The following is a 23,926-nucleotide window of genomic DNA, read 5'->3' as shown; positions in this document are numbered from 1 at the left end:
TCTATTCTCATCATCCTAATTTAACCCATTGGTGCAATAAATCTTGAAGTCACCTACTCACAGAGGAAATGCTCTTTTACACAATTTTTACACAGGCTACTTAACAGCAAACACCATTGCCAGCAAAGCTGGTAACTAAAAATCATGGATGTACAGAAGATCTGCAGCTGACTACTTACATATCTTTTGATTCTATCTTCAAATCAGCAAACAATGGGCCCTTTGCCGTGGGCTTACTTCCTCCAGATGTTCATCTTTATTCATCTCCTTTAGAGATTTCTGGATACCTTTTTATTAAGAAAAAAAACAACCCTCCAGTTTTAGGGAACTCCCTTTTAGGTATTTTCCATTCCTTTCACTTTGCTTTGGTTGTATTTCTATAGGATTTTATTGATACATGTAAAGGGTATTGTGCTCATATGTACTTTATCTGAGCAAAGCCAATTCAAATAAGCTATATCAACCCAAAGATTGAAATAGCCCAGTCTGCATTTCCCTGTTGTGACAGTTTTCAAGGTCTTCAATCTAGATATTCCTTCCTCCTCACAAAACTTCAGTTCTCTTTCAGTGTGACTGATTCTGAAAACAGCTATAGCTTGTTTATATAGCCAAATGCCCAGGGAGCATTCTGCGATTTGGGTGTTTTTACTTACGCTCCAAATCTAGCCCTGCTGTGTATGGGTTGCAACTAACAAAGTCATTGTGTGAGCAGAATGACTTCAGCTTACACACCATAACTTCCCCTTTTTCTCCATCTTTCCACCACCCCTCAAACATGCCTGTTGCTCTCTCCCAGATCTGCTCTGGGGTTTACACCAGCCTTCCTGGAGGCAACTCAGCAGCCAGCGCATTAACATGAGCAGGAAGGTGTGAACACACAACACTGCTTCTAGCTGCCAGATTTTAGAATCATAGAATCATAGAGTTGGAAGAGACCACAAGGGTCATCGAGTCCAACCCCCTGCCAAGCAGGAAACACCATCAGAGCACTCCTGACATATGGTTGTCAAGCCTCTGCTTAAAGACCTCCAAAGAAGGAGACTCCACCACACTCCTTGGCAGCAAATTCCACTGTCGAACAGCTCTTACTGTCAGGAAGTTCTTCCTAATGTTTAGGTGGAATCTTCTTTCTTGTAGTTTGTATCCATTGCTCCGTGTCCGCTTCTCTGGAGCAGCAGAAAACAACCTTTCTCCCTCCTCTATGTGACATCCTTTTATATATTTGAACATGGCTATCATATCACCCCTTAACCTCCTCTTCTCCAGGCTAAACATGCCCAGCTCCCTTAGCCGATCCTCATAAGGCATTGTTTCCAGGCCTTTGACCATTTTGGTTGCCCTCCTCTGTACACGTTCTAGTTTGTCAGTGTCCTTCTTGAACTGTGGTGCCCAGAACTGGACACAGTACTCCAGGTGAGGTCTGACCAGAGCAGAATACAGTGGCACTATAACTTCCCTTGATCTAGATGCTATACTCCTATTGATGCAGCCCAGAATTGCATTGGCTTTTTTAGCTGCCGCGTCACACTGTTGGCTCATGTTAAGTTTGTGGTCAACCAAGACTCCTAGATCCTTTTCACATGTACTGCTCTCAAGCCAGGTGTCACCCATCTTGTATTTGTGCCTCTCATTTTTTTTGCCCAAGTGCAATACTTTACATTTCTCCCTGTTAAAATTCATCTTGTTTGTTTTGGCCCAGTTCTCTAATCTGTCAAGGTCGTTTTGAAGTGTGATCCTGTCTTCTGGGGTGTTAGCCACCCCTCCCAGTTTGGTGTCATCTGCAAATTTGATCAGGATGCCCTTGAGTCCATCATCCAAGTCATTGATAAAGATGTTGAATAAGACCGGGCCCAAGACAGAACCCTGTGGCACCCCACTAGTCACTCTTCTCCAGGATGAAGAGGAACCATTGATGAGCACCCTTTGGGTCCGGTCAGTCAGCCAGTTACAAATCCACTGAGTGGTAGCATAGTCAAGACCGCATTTTACCAGCTTCTTTACAAGAATATCATGGGGCACCTTGTCAAATGCCTTGCTGAAATCAAGGTAGACTACATCCACTGCGTTCCCTTCATCTACCAGGCTTGTAATTCTGTCAAAAAATGAGATCAGGTTAGTCTGACATGACTTAAATGAGTGTTTAATTTAAAGTGTTTCTTTTGACCTTACAAAGCCCTATGCAGCCCATGACCCTACTACCTCAAGGGCCACCTCTTCCCATATGAAAGACAGACACAGGCCTTCTCTATAGTAACTCCCTTCTCTAGAAAACTCTCCATGATAAAAGAAAGGCATGCCTGGCACCAACTTCACTCTAATTATGCAGTAGATAAAAATGTTTTTATTCATTCCAGTCGTTCCGGACAGCTTTATGATACTGATGCTGCAGTTCTTCAATCCGGGCTTTACTGTGTGTTTTTATAAATGTTACTGCACTGAGACTGCTCATTGTTATAACATGTTTTATTGTATATGAGAGAGAGAGAGAGAGAGAGAGAAAGAAAGAAAGAGAGAGAGAGAGAGAGAGAATATCACTTGAAGACTTTTTAGTATTATGTGATTTTTTTTAAAAAAATCACTACTAAGGCCCTGCTCCACACAAGGAAACGAGGAATGAGAGGGTAGACAGCAAAGCAAGGTCAAATAAAAATTAAGAGATTTAAAAACTATTAAGCAATTTATCAATGCTTTTAAATAAAGGAAGTTCTTAAAGTTACTGTTCTTAAAACATAGTTTTACAAGGACTGCCTCTGCAGATTCTGACTGTATAGAATAGCAGCAACTTCACGGTGGTGGTGGCAGTTCTGCCTGTCTTGCACTCCCTATAGGTACCACCTTCTCCCCTACCCTGCCCATCAGATCCAGGAGCAGAGCAGATGGCAGTGCCCAGGCCAGGAGGACAGGGCAGCTCCTGCCCCACAGTCAGAAAGCTGACTTGATGATGGTAAAAGAAATCAGAGTAAACACAGCATTCTCCTTTGCACCTATCCATCATTTCAACATGCCTCTATGTCTCCTTTCACCTGTCACACACTTTAAAATTCCTGTTGGGGGAAAACCAACAACTTGATTCCTTTGTTGTTATATTTTGACTTATTTGGCAATAACAAAAGTTAAAACTTTCTCAAATCAGACGTTTTCGAAAGATGCACACCCTACATTCTAACCGTAACAGAAGCCCTTATTTGTAGTTAAATTATGATGTATTACATTTTTGTGCATTTTGTTATAATATAATCTGAGCCTTTTCACACTTAATAAGGGACCAGTGCTCTAAACCATGTTAGGTTGAAGGTTATCATCTTAAACTGACTCTCATACTATCCAAAAACTAGGAAAGCTTAGTTGTTGCTCTTCATTTTGTTTCATGATCTGCATTGGTTTCATTTGCTATATTAGGCACTTATAGGAAGCTCCTTCAGGATAGAAGAACAATTCAACAAGAAAATAACAATTAATGGTAAAATCTGATATTTTTTGCCTGCCAGTGGAACTGACATCACTGGCAGAATGAACTCCCCCAAATTTAGTCTTATTTATATATTTTAAAAATTGTATATTGCTATAGCATGAAAAATATTAAAGTGGTTTACAGCAAATTATCAGTAGAAAAGACTTTATGACCTCAAAATAGAGACAATGCACTTACTTTTGTAACCCAAGAAAATATTTAATAATAATTGTGTTTTTAAGTGGTTTACAGCTATAAAAACAAAACAGTGCAATAATACAATAAAGCCATCAAAAAGTTAAAAACATATCTCAATTAACCATTGTGGAAGGGTGTACTCTTAATTGCCTGCATAGACCTGGAGGAATAGAAAAGTCTGTTGGTGGAGTACTCTGCAGGACACTGAAGGGATGCCCTTGAGCTGAGTTCTTAAATGCATGTGAATTCGCAAAAGACTGTAGTAGAGCGGTAGAGCAGTAGAGTTCTTCTTTGCATGCAAAAGGTTCCAAGTTCAATCCCCAGCATCTAAAGGTAGGGCTTGAAGATACTATTGTCTGAAATCTTAGAGAGCCACTGGTCAGTGTGGACATTACTGAGCAACAAGGACCAGTGTTCTGATTCAATATGATGGAGCTTCTTACGTTTCAAATATTACTGGTTTCTTAAAAAAATTGTTACTGGATAACTGGCTCAGAACTGAAGTTGCAAATGCTTTTGTTTAACGTGATGTGGGGAGGAAGAGATGTTCCCGTTTGAAAACAACATAGTTCTAAAGCGACACCACGGCAGTGTTCTTTTCAAATAATGTTTATCCTGGAGGTATGCAACTTTTAATGTAACTGTATGAAAACAAGTGTGTTCTTTCCTGCTGAGTTCCTTTTCTTCCATGCATTTCCTCTGAAGAGTGGGAAGCTGGCATTGCCTGAGTGTTGTAAACAAGAAATTTTAATAAGGCTGTTTTATATTTTGACATGTCCAATTACTCGTGAAAATGTTGCCCTTGCATTTTAAGCAGCAGGACGCTTATTCACTCCCCTGCTTCAGATAGCTATATTTACAGGCAATGAAGGAAAAATCCTTAAGGCTAGAACACAGTTTAAAGAGAATAAAACCCACATCAAAGGATGAACTAATGGATTGCTGTAATGCTTACTATCTTGCTTTCCCAAAGGGAATAGGAATGGCAGTAGCTATGTATCCACACATAGTGTTGATTACATCCTTTATGGTCAATGAGAGTTCCTGTTTTATGTTCATAAACAGAACCTGATAACTGTTTTTAAGATACATGTGTGTGGCTGGGTGTGGATTTGTGTTTGTTTGTGTATTTCTTTGATTCTCCATGCAAGATACAAAATTATTGCACTTTAAATGGAGACGGCAGTAGTTGCCAGCTACTCAGCTCCCTGTTTCAGTAGGTTGTGCTGTGTGAAAAAACTCTGCAGCAGCGCAGTAGAGACATTCCTTTATAAGCAGTTCTGTTTGTTAAATAGAAATCCCGCGGAAACATTTGACCCCTCACGCCTTGCTGCTTTTCAATTCAGCTGTGAGGCCTTTGCCATGGAATTATTTATCAGGGCCTTTAATTGCATGTGGGACAGTTGATAAATTTGAGTGCATTGTGCATCACATCACGTTAGGAAACATCCCAGATGCTCATGTATAAGCCAGGAGTCATGGTGCATTTGAGTAAATAGCCCTCCATCTGCTTCTGAGGACCACTGCTGAGTAGCGATATGCACTCCTAATGGAGTTGTCTTAGCCTCCTGTGTCAGCTGCGCAGTAGGAGGTAGGGCCCAGTTCGTTTGAAGGAGTACAGCAATTGTATACTATAATCCTTCTGATTATGACCTCCAATATGAACAGACCTTTGGGGATGCACCATTTATGCCAATTCCATTTTTTTCTTTAAAAAAAAGAAATAATGGCAGACAACTTCCTTTTCTTCTGAACTAGCCATGGGGAAGTATAGTCTGTTGTGGCACAGAACCAAAATGATTAGCTAGTATGGTAGGCATGCAAATACCCAGTGGCCTTGATATCCAAGCCCCTTGCAAATCTAATCAGGATGAACATACATCTGTGGTGAAAGTGTACGGGAGTAGAAAGGCACAGAGTACTGGCAGAACATTTCATTTATACTTGTTAGCTTAGATTACTATATAGTTCCGTAGGATTTTCAGCAAAACACACTGCCCACTTTTATTGCTGAAACACAGTCACTAAAGAATTCAGCTTTCCAGAAAGTCAAGTCCTAATAATTACAGAGGCAAACCTTCCACCCAGATGGTTGAGCTGTTTTTTAAATGCAGTATGTGACAATTTGTCACCAGGAGGTCCTCCTAGGGATAGTGAAACACTTCAGATGAACTGTCTGTGTTTTCAGCACCGGGGAGAATTCTGAGTGACAAGAAAGACTGTTGCCTGCAACATCCCCAGGATATATCCTATAAGTGGGTTTTGGGAGCCTCCAAGAAGAACTGAAGACTAGAGCCAAGGAAATAGGGATAAGCAACTAGGATAAGCTGTCTCATTTGAACATTGTCTTTATTTCTGCCCTTGTTCATAGCTGCCCATATAAATCTGCCTATATGCATTGTTCAGATGAGAATGTAGGTGTGTTGCTACTGCAGAGGTGTATATCTAAAAGCAGAGTGTAACTAATAGTGGGAAAAACACATCAAGAGTGATGTTTCTTATGGGCTACCAGATTATTTTTTATAAAGAATATATCCACCCTGCCTTGTGAAGCAATACATCTTGTCTCTGGGATAAGCCTGCCATTTTCTCAGTGTTTAGCCCTTATGGAGTCTGTCAAATTTATTCAGATTTGTGTTTGTACATTTTGTTTTAAGACAATCCAACTCCCTAGCACTCAGTTCTGTTTTTAATAGTGGGGCCTTATCTTACTTAACCACAGCAGCCCCGTTATTCAACATGTGCCAAGTAGTTTCAGAAATGACACCACTCAGCAAGTCCATTACCGAACTGCCAGGGATAGTAAATGGCTTGCACCTTGAGTTCTGTTTACAGTAAGTCACGTAAAAAGTGCATTTCTTCTATAAATGGTTGAGTTTATAAGGCCTTTAAACAAGGGACAGCTTACACATTATCAACTTGGCAAGTCAGATACCAGAGCTTACACTTTAATTAGGCATTGCTAGAATAGCCGTTGCTGCACAGTTTGCATTCCAGAGGCTAAGATACACAAAGAGCCCTCTCACACATTTTATTGGAATCTTCTTGATAAAGTCACAGTGAATATTGTGCTATAAATCCTGCTGAAAGGGGACCCTGGGCCTTTTCCTGTCCGTGCAGTGGAATTTGGGTTTTAACTTATTTGCTCATTTGTCTTCATTATGAATTTCTAATGGCCTGCTCAGTTCAAGGTTTTCTGCATAAGATTTTAAGAGGGTCTGCAGCCTGAAGATGATGATAGGCCAGCCTTTGGCTTCAAAAGTTAGTGTGCTGTATGCAGACACTATTAGAACCTAAATGGAAAAGGGTAGCAGAGGAAGCAAAACTATTGGGAAGCAGAAAGAAGCATTCAAACCCAAAACAATAATGTATTGGTATTTTTATACATTTAAAACAGATGATGGGCAGCTTTGAATATTATAATGTTACAGTAACAAGTGGGCCCTGCTATACACTTTCTTGGTGAAGTGCTTCTGTTCCTTGTTTCAGCCAAGCAGCTATGATTTTTCCATTCACCCTCATTTTTCTCTCTCTCTCCAGCAGTCAAGTCAGCATTTTTTACTTCCTAAGTACACTCAGTTACCATCGGCCTATTTTAGAGATCGTCTCCCTCACCCCGATTCGGGGAGGTTTTTTTCATTTAAAAAATAAACCCCACAATGTGTACTTCTGCAAGTCTTGGTCTTCCCACTGTAATTTCCCTCATGTGTATGGATGGTACCATTTTGGCCACATAAGGATAGGCAGTCAGAGTATGTATTTGCAAATAGTATATGTAGGATGTTAGGTTAGTAATAATGAATGAAGATAAGGCTGGCATATGCATGCTGCCAGAGAATATCCTTGGCAGCAGAAAGCAGCATGCAGCCTGGGGCCTGAGGGGGAAGAGAATTGGCCTTTGGCAGACTCCCCCCACCCTACCCCAAGGAATCCTTTTGGCAGGGAGGGGAAACTTCCTTTTGACACAAAAGGGGTGAAGTAAAATTGACCTTCTGAGAAACTTCAGAACCATTTGCACTCAGATCTTATTTCAATACAGTACAGTGGTACCTCAGGTTACATATGCTTCAGGTTACATACGCTTCAGGTTACAGACTCTGCTAACCCAGAAATAGTGCTTCAGGTTAAGAACTTTGCTTCAGGATGAGAACAGAAATTGTTCTCCGGCGGCGTGGCAGCAGCAGGAGGCCCCATTAGCTAAAGTGGTGCTTCAGGTTAAGAACGGACCTCCGGAACAAATTAAGTACTTAACCCGAGGTACCACTGTAATGCAATCAAACTCAGCTTTAAGTAAAATGGGTTGTGATGGTGTCTTTTAGCCTTGGATCATACTTTCAGCCAACATTGAGATAAAGTAGAAGAAGCACTTTCCTTCTACCATACAGATGCAATAGGTCTGTATTTTGACTACGTAAGGATTGCACACTTGGAGAATGGTTTGCTCTGAGCTGCACTCAGACCTAGTTCATATGATTCTTCCCTTGCTTTTTCAAGGAGGAATATCACACAATTGACAGTTTGCCCAAGGGGTTGGTTCACTGCACACTATCTGTACTGGGGAGGGAAGGTCCTCAGGCTACTATTCCCACCACACTTTCACCTCACACATGTGTGAACTGGGGCTTCCTTATACAGTAGCATAGGTTCTAGTGATAGCTTTTGGGAGGGGTGTAGGATTGAAAGCTAATGTCGGTGTACAGATTAGAAGAGCAGTTCTTTCTGTTCTATCATTCCAATCCTTAAATTTCTTTGTAGTCTTATGCTCACTCACAATCCTAATAAAAAAAATTCGTGAGAATGTATTGGTCCAGCACTGAATAATGTAAGCATGAAAAATAGACCGGTCTGTTTTCAGAAAACAAAGTGACTACTTTAAACCTAGCTGATTTGTTTATAGTGCTGCTCAAGTCACTAATTCTGGGCAGAGGAGATGGAACATCTGCAACTCACATTGGTTAGGATCTGGGAAAGCTAATTGCCTCCAATTTGGTTAAAATACAGTGTCAATTACATTTTCAAACAACAGCTTCTATACTCTCTGTTGACAGCAAAGCTGGGGTGCCATGCATTGAGCTCTTTTCTTGCTTCGAAAAAAGTGAATTCACGCAGCTATGTGATATTTTACCACAGCCAATATTTATTCCTTTGCAAATAAGTAGACTTGCTGGCAACTGAAGTAACATAGCTTGGAGTAGAAATGCCATCTCGAGGCTCCAAGGGACAGTTTGCTTCTCCAAACCTTTTCATTCAGATTGGATCACTTAAAAAAAAAATCAAGGTTATTTAAATAATTGTGTGGGTTTGTTTTTTTTAAAAAAAGATTCTAGGTTTTTGATGAATGTATTTCCTGAAAAACATGCATACTGATAGGCTGCTGAAACACAGGTTAACTATTTGTACAATAACCAATATAATACATAATGATTTATTTATAATACTTTATGTCAGAAATCTGATTTAAGAGATTTGAGTGTTGAGTTTAGTATCCTTTGTTAAATTAATAATTTTTCTCTAGCCAGATTATTTTTAAGATGCTATATCATTAGTATACTAGACAATTTTTAAACATGCCTGCTAAACATGTCTATACATTAGACATTCCTTATCTCAGCACAGCAGACGGATGACTGGGAAGGAGTAAAGCTACCACAATATCCTCTTGGGTAGTCTGCACATGTGCTATTTCATGCTAAGTCATATTTGGCTTATTGTTATGTGCCATCCATGAATTGTCTGCTAGTTAACAGAAATGCACCATTGTGTTGGGATATTCGGCCTACTGTCCATGCTCCATCTCTCTCAAACAATCAAGATCAATCAAGACCACCTTCAAGTTATTCTTGATGAGTCTGGATTGCCATGTAGACAAAAAGAGATATTAGCAGCTCAAGAGTGCTTCTTTTCTAAGCCTGCACACATCAAAGACATCTCTGCCTTTTCAGACAATTGGTTGTTAAATCCTTTTATCAGGAGATAAAATATTATGATGACCGTCAAAATTCCTTACTTAAGTGCTTTTAAGCATGGAGCCATTTATTACGTCCCTATGGAGTTTTAGGAGCTCCACTTTACCACTTGGTAGAAGTAGCCCCCTTCTCAGCTAGAAGGATGTACGCAATTATCAATATCTTTGTTGCATGTTTGTACTATTTCGGGAGTTTACAACTCAGCTTAAAATTTTTAGCAAAAGCATTTTAGACGTAGTTATTTAGAGATAGTTATGTAGACATAGTTTAGAGGGATATTCTTCTGAATTTCCTCATTACCCCTGCCCCCTCCCTGCCACCCAAGCAGTTTTCAAAATTATATATCCACACACTAACTTTCAGGTATTCCAAAGGCTGCCTAGGACATCTTTTTCCTGCAGTGTCAGGTCTGATTGAACTCTAACCAAAAATATATTCCAAAATATTTTTTTTCATGTGGTTATGAATATTTGCAGCCAGCATGAAATAGTTGATGGTAAAGAACAATGAAAGAAGGAGAACATTGTCCTAAAAGAGAAATCAAAGGGGGAAAGAGTTGCTTGAGATACTTTTTCGAGTTGTCCTCAATCTCTATCAGTTTTATAAGTGTGTTTTACCTCTAATGCCTGAGGATCTTAATAATTCTTCATTTAATACATTGGAAACTCAAAAGTCTGTACAGATTACAACAATGGCAGATTTAGGGTTCTTTATTTGCCTTACTATTGCCTGCTGGCTTGAAGCCAAATATTATAGCTGAGATGCTCAGTATTCTGCGAAGAACTTGCATTGAGGGCTTTCTGCTGCATCTTGCCCTTCTTGCCCTGGCACCAACTACTATGTTGAGAAGATTAATACAACTCTAGATGTCCAAGAGCAGGCATAGCCCTAATTGATTTATTTCTAACATAGAGAGAGAGTTAAATAATTCATGGGAAAGAGTTGACAGGATTTCTCATTTTTGTCCCTCCCTCCAAGGGCAGCACCATCTCTCAGGCTTTAGGCATGAGTGGCCGAGAGGAACTCCTTCTCCCAATGCCCTGGATTGATGGGAGGAAGCCGGAGTTCTCAATTAAAGCTGTAATTTAGTTTTGCATTTCAATTTTCAAACCAAACAGCCTCCAGTCTTTTTCATGAGTCATGAACCTTTTTGCATGAGCGAGTGAGGAAATAAGTGAATATGCATATTAGTATTTTTTCTTCCTCATGTAATGCCCACTTTGTTTGCTTAAATGAGTGCCCTTTTACTTCATTACACTGTTGGTTAATGTAATTCTGTGTCTTTGCGAGAGCAGATCCCATCATCAGTTTTCCTGATTGTTCATAAGCGCTTGAAAGCCAGGGAAAGATGGTGACAAAAAGTGCGACACCAGCTTTCCTGCTTTTAAAGGCTGTAATTGATATTGCCTCTGTGTCCCCCATCAAGGAAGAAAAGGTAGCTTTGGCAATAAATCTGTAATCCTTGTTCTTATAGCTTTTTTGCTCCCTTTTAATTAGAAGATATATCTCATTAGACAAGAAGGAAATTTCTGATTAAAACCAGTAATTGAATGTAAAAACATATTTTTCTCTATCTGTGTTTAAGCGTCTTGTAGGTGACAAGCACCACATACAGCTTCATTAAATGATTACATAATGTGCAATTTTACAACGGTTTTGATTTAAAGCTTTGGGTCTATTTGTTGAATGGCTGGCTGGTGGTCACACACAGATGGGCTGTTGATCTGTTGTAATTCTGACACTATGTGCCTATAACAAGAGTTAGTTTATGGGCTTCAGGTTTTTGTTTATTTTTCTTCAAAACAAACAAACAAAAAACCTTCCACAAAACTGCTACTGGTATGAGGCATATTTCTTCCAGATTTAGTTTCACTTTTATTATTTTTATTACTAGATTATTCATCCCTTCTGAAAATACTAGTAAATGTGGTTTGCATTACTCCAGATGTAAATATAACTGCCTCAAAAGATGTGCTGAGCAAGTTGCTGTGTGCTTTCAGCACTGAGGAATTGCCAGGATTTGATTATTTGTGGTGACGCCTTAATTTGTTATGAATGCTGCCTTCATTGTAATTTTCAAGTTAGTCCAAACCTTGTGGAGGCAAGCAGATACATCTGTGTGTGAAGACAGGCTAATGCCAACCTACCACATGGGAATTGTGGGAAAGTAAAGATGATGATGGCTAGGTTTGAACCATGTCATGGTTAGTGTTGCTCCACCTCTAGTTAATGACTCGTTCTTTTGCTCAGAGTTAAGATCTGCCCATGTTTTTCTATCGTGTTTGGTTGCTTCTTCCTGGTTCTTGGCATAAGTAGATGTATTGTATTATCAATTTGTTGTACTGATTATGTTGTTTGTATTGGTTTGCAGATACTCTGCATGTCTTTTCAAAGCACATTTACTCAAGTGGATTTTGCTTTATTTTATTTCCCCCCATTGTGCACACATGTTCACACTACCACCACAAAGCTGAAAATAAATAAAGGGGAAGCCTTCTCCATCAAAAGTTTTAACTTTACACAAACCCCACCCCGCACCCAGCATAAACTAATGTGACTTTGCATATATCACAGTACAGTCTCTATGTAAAGGGGAGAGAGCAACTTTAGATACATCAAAATATAAATGAAAATAAAGAATACATATGTGCTTCAGGCCCCACAAAATCTGCAAGTGTTTCAGTATTTCAAATATAAACATTTCCTATCTGAAAACCATGGAGGAAAAGCAGGAAAAACACACTGGACCTTGAAATGTAACTCTAACCATGAAACTCTGCAGTTCAGGGAAACATTTTCCCCACTCAGCAGCACCAGAGATGACCTTCCAACCACATAGGTGATACAGTATTTCTCAAGACAGTAGGTTCAGGTGTGTTCATGCATGCTTGAACTTGTGATGGCAGACTTGTGATACACCACAGTAGTGCATCCGCAGGTGGTACTGGCACAAAGAGTTTCAAGAGTCAGACTGAGTGCCTGCCAGCAGAACTTATCTCCAGGGGTCCAAGAGGCAGTTTTAATTTTTATAAAACAAAGGATATAGGTGCCTACTGGAAGGGATGTTTATTTGTTAGCAAAATGGCCATAGGTGCCAGGTGTGTGTTCTTTTAAAAGGTAGTTGTATGCACTTGGTGGGAGAATCAGTACCAGGCAATGCACAAGAGCCATTTGTGCTGTAAATTAATGAGTGACAGGGTACTGCCCTGGTTGCATTTTGATATGGGAAAGATTACCCTAGCATAGCCAAAAGTACTCCTATATTGTATAGTGGTCATTGTATAGTTGCTTTAGGTCTTTAAATAGCCTTCCTTGGTCATGAGGACTGGTGACGTATAAAAAAAGTTTAGATAATAAAATTCTCGAGTTGGATGTGTGGGTGAACATCTGCTCATAGTTCAGGGCTTTCTCATCTCCCCCTTCCCAGTGTAGACCCCTGGGGGGGACTTTAAAAATGTTATTGAGAATTAGAAGACCCTCCAGAGTGATGCTGAGTGTGGTAAGATGTGGAAATAATGGAGGGAACCCCCATGGAAACGGACATGCTTTTCTCTCACAAATGTCTTTAGGTTCAAGTACTGAAACATACATACATCTGAAATAATATGATAACTATATGACTTCTAAAAGTAAAGGCATCAGTTATCTGTAGAAATTACACCATCCATGAACCTGCTGTGGAGAAGGTGTCTAGAGCTCTAGAGCAACTGCATACTGAATGCATTGAGAGCACTGCAAAGATGCAGGTCTTTGCTTTCAGTAGAGGTCACAATGGTACCTTGGGAAAAGTTGTTTCTAAAGATCTTGGAGCTTTCAAAACTTGTCTACAACACAGCTCTGCAAGTGTGAACAGTACAGTGGTGTGGTAATTATGCCCAAACATCCCCTACAGATGTACTTAATGTGGTTTAGCTTTGCTTACGTGAATGTAGCCGAAACTGTAGGAGGGACCCAGCCTTTCAAGTCTGAACTGCATTATATGAGACAGTGTTGACTAGGGGGGAAATAGGCTTGTGAAGTCTGTTTGCATTTATAACTAATTGAAGGTTATATGCCTAACACTTCTGCCTCAGAAACCAATATGTGAATACATTGTTCAAATGAATCATCAAATTGAAAACCTTTCCAGCATCATTAAGGCTTCTATCTTTCATTCATGTTCTGTCTTCACAACAACTTGTTTGGTGATTCTGCCTTTCCTAATCAGTACAACAAAATGTTGACATTTTAAAAAACGTGCTCACAATGACTCTTTTTATTACAATAAACTGTTTTGACAGTGTTGTACGCAGATGAAATTCGTGTCTTGGGGAGCATCCATCTCACCTTTACTGTCATGCTCCCACTTACCTGTTGGTGCAGAACATAATAAAAGCAAAGTTAATTTAAAATTGTTCCCATTGTCAGCAGCAACAATGAAACTATAGCTTTGGAGGAGAAAAGTGTTTCATTGCTGGTGTACCTGCAACCCAAAAGTACAGTGGTACCTCCGGGTGCAAACTTAATCCATTCCGGAGGTCCGTTCGTAACCAGAAACCGCTCGTAACATGAGGCACTCTTTCCCTAATGGTGCCTCCTGCTGCTGCCACGCCGCCGGAGCGCAATTTCCGCTCGCATCCCAGGGCAAAGTTCGCAACAAGGGGCATCTACTTCCGGGTTAGCGGAGCACGTAACCCAAAGAATTCGTAAGAGGGACGGTTCGCAACACGAGGTACCACTGGAAGGAAGGAAGGAAGGCTGATTAAATGCAAATGTGTAGACTAGCATTGCCAGCTGGTTAGGGGCATTTGCCTGGTTGATGCCTATTTTGTCTCATTGCGGATAGCTGTCTCAATGCATGTGTTAAAGAGTATGCCATGGAGCACTTTAGAATATGAATACAGTCTCAGGGTTGTTGTCTTGCCTGTTAGGTAGGAGTCTAGATAAAGAACAGGTTTTTGTTTTGTTTTTTATTGTTGTTTTACCCTTATGCTCTCTCTTTTTAGTTTTTTAAAAAATTCTTTTATAGAAGCTGCCGTGGGAACTGGAAAAATGAGCTACGACCATGTTAGATAAAATAAAATATTTATACGGTCATTTGTTAGCAAGATGGGGGGAAATCATTCTTAATGTACCGTCTGCTGCCACATATTAGAGTTTGGGTGATCTGTGTAGTTACCTGAAGCCTACGCAATTATGGCTTCCTGGACATTTTATCTTGCAATCTTTTCTGCACTTACCTGGGTGTAAGTCCCATCAAACTCATTGCAGCTTTCTTCTGAGGAGACATTCGTGATGTTGTTGCTACCATTTCTCCCAAGGAGGGGCAGAGTACCTGATTTTCTGAAAGTGCTGTCCTTCACTTTGAGTTTACTTCAGTTTTGGATAAGCTGCCTTGAACATGTCTACAATTAAGAGTCCATTTTGGAACAAGGTGGTGTGCAGCCAAGTTGCTATGTATGGTGCTTGATTCAACATACCTTTTCTTCCATTTGGAGGCTCAGGGCTGTGCTGCCAAATGAAATAGCAGTGCTCAAGCACAAAGCTCTGGCATTTTGTCTCTTACAAATGGGCCCCTTATGCTGCTGGTGTTGTCACTCCTGTTCAGATGGAGATATACATGTACCCGTTAGTGAGATTCCATTATTTATTATAATAAAATAATAATCAAAATTCCATAATATTGGAAGGTTGAATTGCACAAGCATTTCCTTGAATGCACTTAAGAGTTTAATGACCGTGTGCGCGCATGCATGCTTACATCTCCATTTATGCAGCAGAGAAAGTGTAATAAGGGCTGAGAAGTTAATCAATGCCTGTTTTTAGGCTTAATTTATGGGTGTCCAATCTGTAGCTCCCTCAACCTCCAATTCATTTCTTAATTATGTTTGTAAAGAACAGCGGAAGCCTGTTTTCACGGCACAGTGAGAGCAGCTGAGCAATACATTGTGATGGACCTGGATAATTTCAGAAATAAGTCCATGATCATGTTGATATTCAGCACTGGAAGACAGTATTTAGCTGTCTCAAAACAATAAAACATAAACGCAGTTTAACCAGTTCATTGTAACAAAAGCCCTTGATTCAAAGGATTTATAGTCTCACATGAATTAGGTGCCAAAAAAAAGCCTCTGTGGTTTTGGTTTGGTTTTGTAATACCGACTGCTGTCCATTGCCCAGGATGAGTAGAGTTCCATATGAATGCATAGCAATTGTGCAGGGCATGGATACTTGATTCTTACTCACAAGGGATTGCCTTCCCACCAAAGCTGTCGTTGAATGGTTCTTTCCCAGACTGACAGACATTTTTTGGGAAGCCCTGCTGTGTCAGTGGCAGCTTGATCTAAATGAGCAGGGAAGCAGCCTTTTTATTTCACTGTCCTGCAGTCCCTGTTGATGGCATGAGGTTAGAGGGGCTCTGCCCCAGCGAAACGCTATGAGAGACAAATGTCAGTGAGCTTTGGACGGAAAAAGCTCTCTGATTATTCGCTCCATTCAGGCGTATCTTTCTCCAGTAAGCTTTTAGTCACTCCCACTGCCGGCGAGATGTAATCCTTGCAGAGCCAAGGGGGAGGCATGTTGCATATTCCTTAAGATTACATGGTGTACCAAATAATACACAGACAGTGGCTCTTAGCTATGCAAAGGTCATGGGCTTCCTTGACACAGGTTGCTTCTCCTTCCTGCCATAATGTGATGGTGATTTAAATAATAGTAATAATAATAGGCAGCAACTTTTTAAACTAAACTGGCTGTGCAGAAGCAGAGGCCTAAGAAAATGGTTCCCATAGCTCGGTGGAGGAGCGAATTCCATTTTATTACCATTTTATTTTTGTACCCTATCCTTCAGCAGGTTCCTATTATGCCTCCCATGCATCATTTTCCACATTCAGTTCTTGGTATATTGTGTTTAATAGGAGCTGAATGAGCAGGGCTGGGAAAGACCTTTGCCCGAGACCTCAAAGATCCACTGCCAGCCCGAATAGACCAGTGGCATATGTTCATAATTTGATTTCTGGAATAGTGCCTCTTTGTTGACCACTATGCAGGCAGCAGAAAGCAGCTCCCAAGGTAGACACACTGGATACTGCTATGGCTTTGGGTATGTTCTGTGTTCTAAAATGTGCAGCTGTTTCTCTGTGCTTCCTTTCTTGAAGTGCAGTTAAAAAAATGTAGGGTGGCATCTGCTGCACATCTTCATGTAGCTTATGAAGGGCCCTGGCTTGGTAACTGTGAAAAGCAAGTGAAATAACCTGTTCTGTAAAGTAACAATATTCTCTGTCTTCAGCAGAAGCTGGTTGTGTGCCCTTGGGCACTCTTGAGGTGGTGGTTCAGAGCACTGCCAAAGACAAGGCAGCTGTGCAAATTTTCATGGAATTTATTTGTTTTGTGAATATGAGCTGGCTTTGACAGCCTTTTGCCTTACAGGGTGGTACATCAAGCACACCACGTATATCCTGTTCATACCTCATCAAAGTTCTCTTCTAACTCCCGATTACACCCATACATACATACACACACACACACACACACCCCTGATGATTTTAGAAATGGATAAAACACACCAGCTGGATCATCAGGTCCCAGGCTATGTCTGCAAACAGGAAAAAAAATCTGCTTATGACTTGTCAACAGAGCAGATGTTACACTAAGGGAAATGGAACATATTGTCTCTCATGGGGTCTGTCACTGTCACACAGGTACTCTTCAGAGTGTGACTGCATTGAATTTCCAAGGGCGGGTGGGGGAAACGTGCCCCTGTTTTTCTGTTGCACATTGTGAAAAAAGTCTCCCCTTCTGGAATTAAATATTGCAGAGTCAATACTGCAGAATATTGTTTCCTGGATGAAAGAAGCCTTTCCAAATTCCAGATGCAAACATCTAGTCCATGTAGAAAGTGCTTCAAGTTTTACATCTCCCTAGCATGAACATGGCTTTCAATATTAGGCCTTTAGCTGTACATCACCTATTGCAATAGCAAAGGATATTTGCACATTACGGCTTCTGGGGTCAATTTAGTAATATGGAAAATTGGTAAATAACAGCCAGCCCTATTACAGGCAAGTAGTTGTGTTTTTCCATAAAAATCTCTCAAGCCATATAATATTGGCTTTCACAGAGTGTTCTGCCAGCTCCTCAAAGAGTTGACACGACTTATTTTTATGCCACATGAAACCTAAGAAAGGCATGTCCAGAGCGTAAATAGATATAAAAAATATAATTCATATTTTTTAAAGCAAGTTCTGCATTCACAAGACAAGATTTTCCATTTGGATTTTAATGTTTTCATGTTCGCTTAGTTTGGAGAGATTCTTTTGGAGCTCATCACAATCCCTTTTTGTTTTAAGCACCGTGAACAATTTGGTATCACCAGACATGGCTACTCACTCCTAACTCTAGATCACATTAATCCATGAAAATTGAAAAGGGGGGAACTTACTGTTATCATCTGCTTCAAAAAAAATGTTTCAGAAATGTCACTGAACAATTAAGGAACATGCTTTTAAAAAATGTTTCAGTGTCCTGTTTTTGCTATTTTCCGTTTCAACAATGTTCAAAGTACAGCATCCTTTATAGCTCATCTGAAGTGGTAACAAAATTCCTGTCTTTTTCTCTTCCCTTCCCTCTGAACTTCATCATCAGTCCATTCAGCTATCTTTACACAGATACTTGAGCCAAGTGATCAAGTGATGAGCTTGCCTCCATTTCCAGGGTGCTAGATTCACATGACAAAACTCTGTCACTTCTTAACTAATGTTGCTGTGTAAATATAGGTCCAAGTGTTACAAGATCAGTGCTTGAATGGGTTCACTGAAAGCTGCATGTATTCAAAAGAACATTTTTTCTTGGCTCAGAAGCTTGTGAGAAAAATCTGATAAACATTGCATTCCACTAAATTAAATCGGCAAAATCCACAATTGGGTTTGTAAAGCTGGTAAAATCATGTTCCAGCTTATCAAATTGTTGGCCTGGTCCATTTAATTAAAAGTTAAATTGAAGGCAGACATTTATTCCTTCTCAGCATTCTAACACGATGCATGCACATCCATGCTTAGGCTTATTTTGCAATTGTGTATAAAACACTATGAGGTGACTGGTCTGTGTGGGGCTATAAAAATCTACACCAAACATTTAGATGCTTTATTAAAAATAGTTTCTTCCCCACTGTCAAGAGTTGACGTAGCCAGATCTGGAACTTTAGTGAAACCCATAGTTTAAGCTTCTAGGATTCCGATAAATTCTGCTAAATCAGGGCAATAAATTTTGAACACAAATTTCTGTTGAAAGTATTACATTGTGCAATTAAAGCTTGGATAATATGTAGGCATGTTTCTTGCACTGTGCTATAAACAATGTAATAGTTGTGTGTGTCTGTCTCTAGGTGAATGTTTAGCTTTAACATGCCTAATGGCAACTTGCATACACACCTGCCTAAATTCCCAGGAAGGGAAGCTCTGCTGCCTATATAGCTTCCTCAAATCCCCTCAACGCCCACTGGCAGGAGGGAGAAGACAAAAGCTAAGTCGAGACCAGTCTGCATTGGACTGCACCAGACCTGTTTTGCCTGCTGGTCAAATTTGCTGATTGTTCTCTGTACACCACTGAAGAAGTTATGCTCTAGTAGGTGTTTGCTAAATGTACATTTATTCTGTGGTTATCACTGTTGCCCGATTTAAGATTGCTTAAGAAAAAAGAATTATCAGGAAAGCATTGGATAAAAAGATAACAGTAATAAAAATCTGCCCTCAGATCCTTTCACTAACATATTTTTACATTTTCTTGTTTGTTTGTTTCTCTTTTTCTTACAGCCCTTTGCTTGCTGTGTCTTTTGCTGCCTCCTGTGCTGTTCCAGGAATAGCTCTGCTCACCTTCGGAGTAAATCCTCTTACTGCAGCCCTGGGAGCCTTCAACATCATCCTGTACACATGCTGTTACACACCGCTGAAAAGAATTAGCATTGTCAATACATGGGTAGGAGCTGTGGTTGGTGCTATTCCCCCAATTATGGGTTGGACAGCAGCAACTGGCAGTCTGGATGCAGGTGAGAATTACTCTGGGGGGGAAATGGGACCATGAGGAGGAAGAGTATTGAGTGTCTTCCTCTTGGGGCCAATTGAATGACTTCATTCCCAATAGAGAGATGTATTTTTAACCAATTCCCACTAGTATCATTCGCATTATCTAGGATCTGCATATTTCTCTGTATACTGCATGACTCTCTCTTCCACTGACTTGGCATTTTGCAGTAAAAAAACCCAAGACTGCCTTAGGTTCAGGACCCATTCAGTTCAGTCATAGGCCAACAGGGGTGTGTAGACTGCATAATGACTTGCCTACCTGGTGCAAAGGTTGTGAAAGTCACGTTTCATCTAGTTAGACTGGTAGATACCGTCAGAGTAAAGATGACAGTCATGGTGCACATCAGCACCAGTGAAATGGGGAACTGTAGTTGTGCAGTATTGGAAGCAAACTTTAGGTGAGTAAGCAAGAAGCTGAAATTCAGAATTGCTTCCTCCAGAATTCTACCTGTCCCATTTGCAGTGCCAGGTAGACAGGCAAAGCTGAGGCGTTTCAATGCATGCCTAAGATTGCAGTGTCAAAGGACAGCTTTTGACTTCTTAGGCACTGGAGAAGGTTTTGTAATAATAAGCCAAGCGTATACAAAAGGGACAGGTTCCGCTTGAACCAAAAAGGAACCTGGCTACTAGCACTTAGGATCAAAACAGTGGCAGAGAGTAGGAATAAATTGACTGTTCTCACAGTGGAGGGATGAGAAAAGTGTGCTCTATTAGAACCAGTACTTTTTAACTTGCTCATAATTAAACTTGCATTAGAGCTGAGCAGTGAGGTGGCCAAGTGGTAAAAACAAAGAGTTCCAGGAGTTCCAAAATGATCTTTCTTAACTGGGTGAACTGGCAATAAAATGACAAGCGCAGTTTAGTCAGCATGAAGTGACTTACACCGGGGCAAAACATCCCTAATTCTCCTAACCCCTATCCCTATTCAGCTGCTGAACACTATTGCTTAAAGGTCTGAAATATGGGGAGCCTGGTTCTGTGCATGTAGGCACAGGATTCTAAACCACTCAAGGAGCCCTCAGATCTTTAGGACACAGGGCAGGGCCACAGAGTGCAGCCCTGCTCTTCTCTCTCTTAGTTGTAATCATGTGAAAGGATAATGATTAAAGAGAGCTGCTAAGTTAATCTTAGTGGCCCCCAAATAGCAGTTGCTAGGGAACAATTGTCCTGCTTTCGAGCTTTCCATTAGTCCAAAAGTGAGCTAGTACTCACCCTCATACTAATAACACTGCAAATGGACAAACTTTGTTGAGATCACAACTTGGGATGGAAGGATAAAAGCTGCAGGTCTCTGCCCTCCACCTATTACTATTTTTTTTAAAAAAAAAATTGCCATGCTTCCAAGTGATGCATTTAGTGTTGTGTGTAGTTTGGCCCTCAGGCATATGTAAATGCAAGCCTTTATCCTTCTCTCCCTCTTCTGTGCTCACATGCTCTGTGTTTCTACAGGAACTATTCATCACCGAGTCAGCCAAAAGTCAACCAGGATTATGTGACTCCTCCTAGTTTGAAGATCAAACATAACCTTCAGTTTTGCAGTGCTCTTGTGATTCTCTTTGCAGTGTGTGTCATGATAGGATCTCAGATTCATGCAACAAGATCAGAGAAACGTTGTGTTAGCTCAGTGGGCCTGCTCCCTTCATTGATGCTGCTGCTTTTGAAGCAAAGGCTACAGAGACCTGAAAATGCAGCGTCAAGTCTTAATGAAACTTTCTGAGGTGACCAGCCTTTTGGGGGGCATGTTGTATTCTTTTTAGCATTACAAAGCATTTGTTGTTCTAGGCACAAGTGATCAGAGTAGTAGAAAGGAGAGACAATGTGAACAGATTCAGTTATGAAACAGGGGAACATGGTAGAGAAAATCAAGATGAAAATGCAAAAAGATCCTAACTCTAGCCCTTCTGCAGTGAAGGAGACAAAGAAGTTTAATTCAAATGATTAACTCATATTAGAAGCTGTGTGTCCTCTATGACATGACTAGTGAATGTTCAGCAACCAAAGCAGGGCTTCTGCTGTACAGTTGTCATGTTCACTTATCTGCACTGTGCTTCTGGCTGCAATTACAAGTCCTGTGGCTTCTGCTGCCTCTCTGTCTTCCCCTCTGTTCTCCATCTCACTAAAACCAAACCCAAATTCCTTGAAAATCTCACTGTTAAAAGGTACAGATACCTTGCTAAGCAAATACATGCTGTGTTGGTAATATACAGATATAACTCTGACCATGGAGTTTGGATTATTCCCTAATACAGAATCTGAATTTTATTTTGTTTCTTGATATGGAAAATGCCCAACCCTATCTGTCTCTCCAAGTGTCAGAAACTAGCACCAAATGTTGGCTTCCGCAAGCGGGACTTGTTAGTTGAATCTAGGCCAATTATACATGTTATTTATATACATAACTCTGAGTAGTAATTGGCAGTGCTCATGAAGTTGTTACAGTAAGTGCCACACTTTTAATATTTGGGAGGAGGGAGAGGTCCCTGTACTTCATACCCTTGAGTACCTCCCGGGGGGAAGCACTAGAATAGGTAATAGTGGCCAATCTCAGAAGAAGCATTATAGCCCATGTTCTCTCATAATAACTAAGCATTGGATCTTCTCTGCCCCTTCCCACTCAAAACGCTCAACCATAGGCTTATTTGCAGGAGGGTGGGGGGAGGTAACCATGCACAGAAACTATTTCTTTGATTAAAGGCTCATGCCTGCAGTTGGTTGATAGTTTCATATAGATGTTAGGAATGGTTTTTGGGATGGACTTGCAGAGTATGCTATCTGCTTCCAAATCATGTAAGCCACATCTCTGGAACCCATTAATGTTTCCTAATTAACTAGCTGAAGCAACTTGGCTTTAGGTAGAAGCGTGGGAATACATTTGCACCTTGTTAAAAAGAAGGGGAAAGAGTCTAACTTACTGAGCAGCGATAAGGAACATAAAGCCAGGGAGAAAGAAATTTTAAGGCTGCCCATAGTGCTTGCTATGTTTTACTTTTTATTGGGGAGCTTCTTCTCAAGCAAGCAGTCTTTTCTGGCTATTATGCTAAAGCCAGTCATGCAAGGTGAATCACTTCTTCATCCTTCCTTCCTTTTACTATCAAAACTGTCTCCTGCTTCTCCAGGGAGGTGGGGAGGAGAGGGCATCTAGCCAATGCTGCCGCTGTTGCTCAAGCAGACTGTATGTTTACTTGATCAGTTCCAGTCTCGAGCGCTTGCCACATCATATAACTTTTTCCTAGGGAACAGTTCAGGATCAAAATATGAACCTTTCTCTGTGAGCATTGGTTGGCTAAAATTGGCCAGGTTTAAACTAACAATGCTCAGAGTCAATTTTATCATCAACTGTGGTAGCAGAAATTGCACAAGTGTTAAATTTAATCAGGTTCATGGGCTGGGACCAGCATCTCTCAGCAAGGCGAACGCATGCACTTGCCAAGGCGGGTACAGAGAATTTCCCTCCCCGAAAGGGAACCCCATCTCCAGTTTCTTTTTTTCCCCTGTTTCAAGGAGGAACAACATTATCATGACAGGAAATGGGAGGCTGGTGGAAAATGCCAAAAGAACAAAGCAGTCTCATTTTTACAGAAGCAGTAAGACTCAGATCAAACTTCTCTCTTGCTGGCAGGAGATCATGGCTTGTGTTTAGTAACACGGCCAAAAAGAGGAATATTAATAATATGCCCTTTTTTAAAGAAGAAGAAGAAGTTTAAATATTGTAATGGGGAATTTCATACTGTGTGTTGTACAGCCTGGGACTCAGGTCTTGGCATTACCACATTTCCTTATGAAAGCAATAGGGTCTGGTATCCTTTCAGGAGTGGTGGCTAGCTCCCAGCATCTGAAGTGTACTCAGGAGACTGCAGAACATAGCAACCCGGTGCCATGAAAGCACATCCAATTCTGAGCCACCCAGTTTGCTTGAAGTGACAAGCGGGGATCTCTGCCATAATGTGCTTTATCAGCTAAGGGGATTTACTCTGGGTAGGCGGTGGTGGCAGAGCAGATAACAGCCTCCCAAATGTAACAGACGTTAGAGACCCACAGTGGCCTGGAGCCATTGGTATTACTGCTCCCAAGAATGTTTATCTCAAGAGACTATTTAGTTTATCTCAGATGCCCCACTTTTACCTTCTGTTTTCCTGAAAGACATCTTGTCCTGATTTTCATTCATTTTCTGAAAATTTAAATAATTCCTGGGGCTATGGAATTTATAGACTGCCTGTGTATGTACCAACGGTAATCACGCAGAGGCTGATTTT

The 23,926-nt window shown here is 40.6% G+C and overlaps 2 protein-coding genes across 2 annotated transcripts in view; both read left to right on the top strand.

Moving 5' to 3' along the window:
* Positions 1–23,926, top strand: part of TRIM16 (tripartite motif containing 16) — a 680,679-nt gene that overhangs the window by 516,037 nt on the left and 140,716 nt on the right. The window lies entirely within an intron of this gene.
* The window catches only part of COX10 (cytochrome c oxidase assembly factor heme A:farnesyltransferase COX10), an 89,771-nt gene that overhangs the window by 59,263 nt on the left and 6,582 nt on the right, over positions 1–23,926 (top strand). The window contains exon 6 of the mRNA XM_083428435.1: positions 19,404–19,636. Coding sequence (XP_083284561.1) covers positions 19,404–19,636 — 233 coding nt within the window. The remainder of the gene's footprint in view (positions 1–19,403; positions 19,637–23,926) is intronic.

Source organism: Podarcis tiliguerta (assembly GCF_965153285.1).
Source record: "Podarcis tiliguerta genome assembly, chromosome: 2".
Classification (NCBI taxonomy): Eukaryota; Metazoa; Chordata; class Lepidosauria; order Squamata; family Lacertidae; genus Podarcis; species Podarcis tiliguerta.
This window is presented reverse-complemented; position numbering and strand designations above follow the sequence as displayed.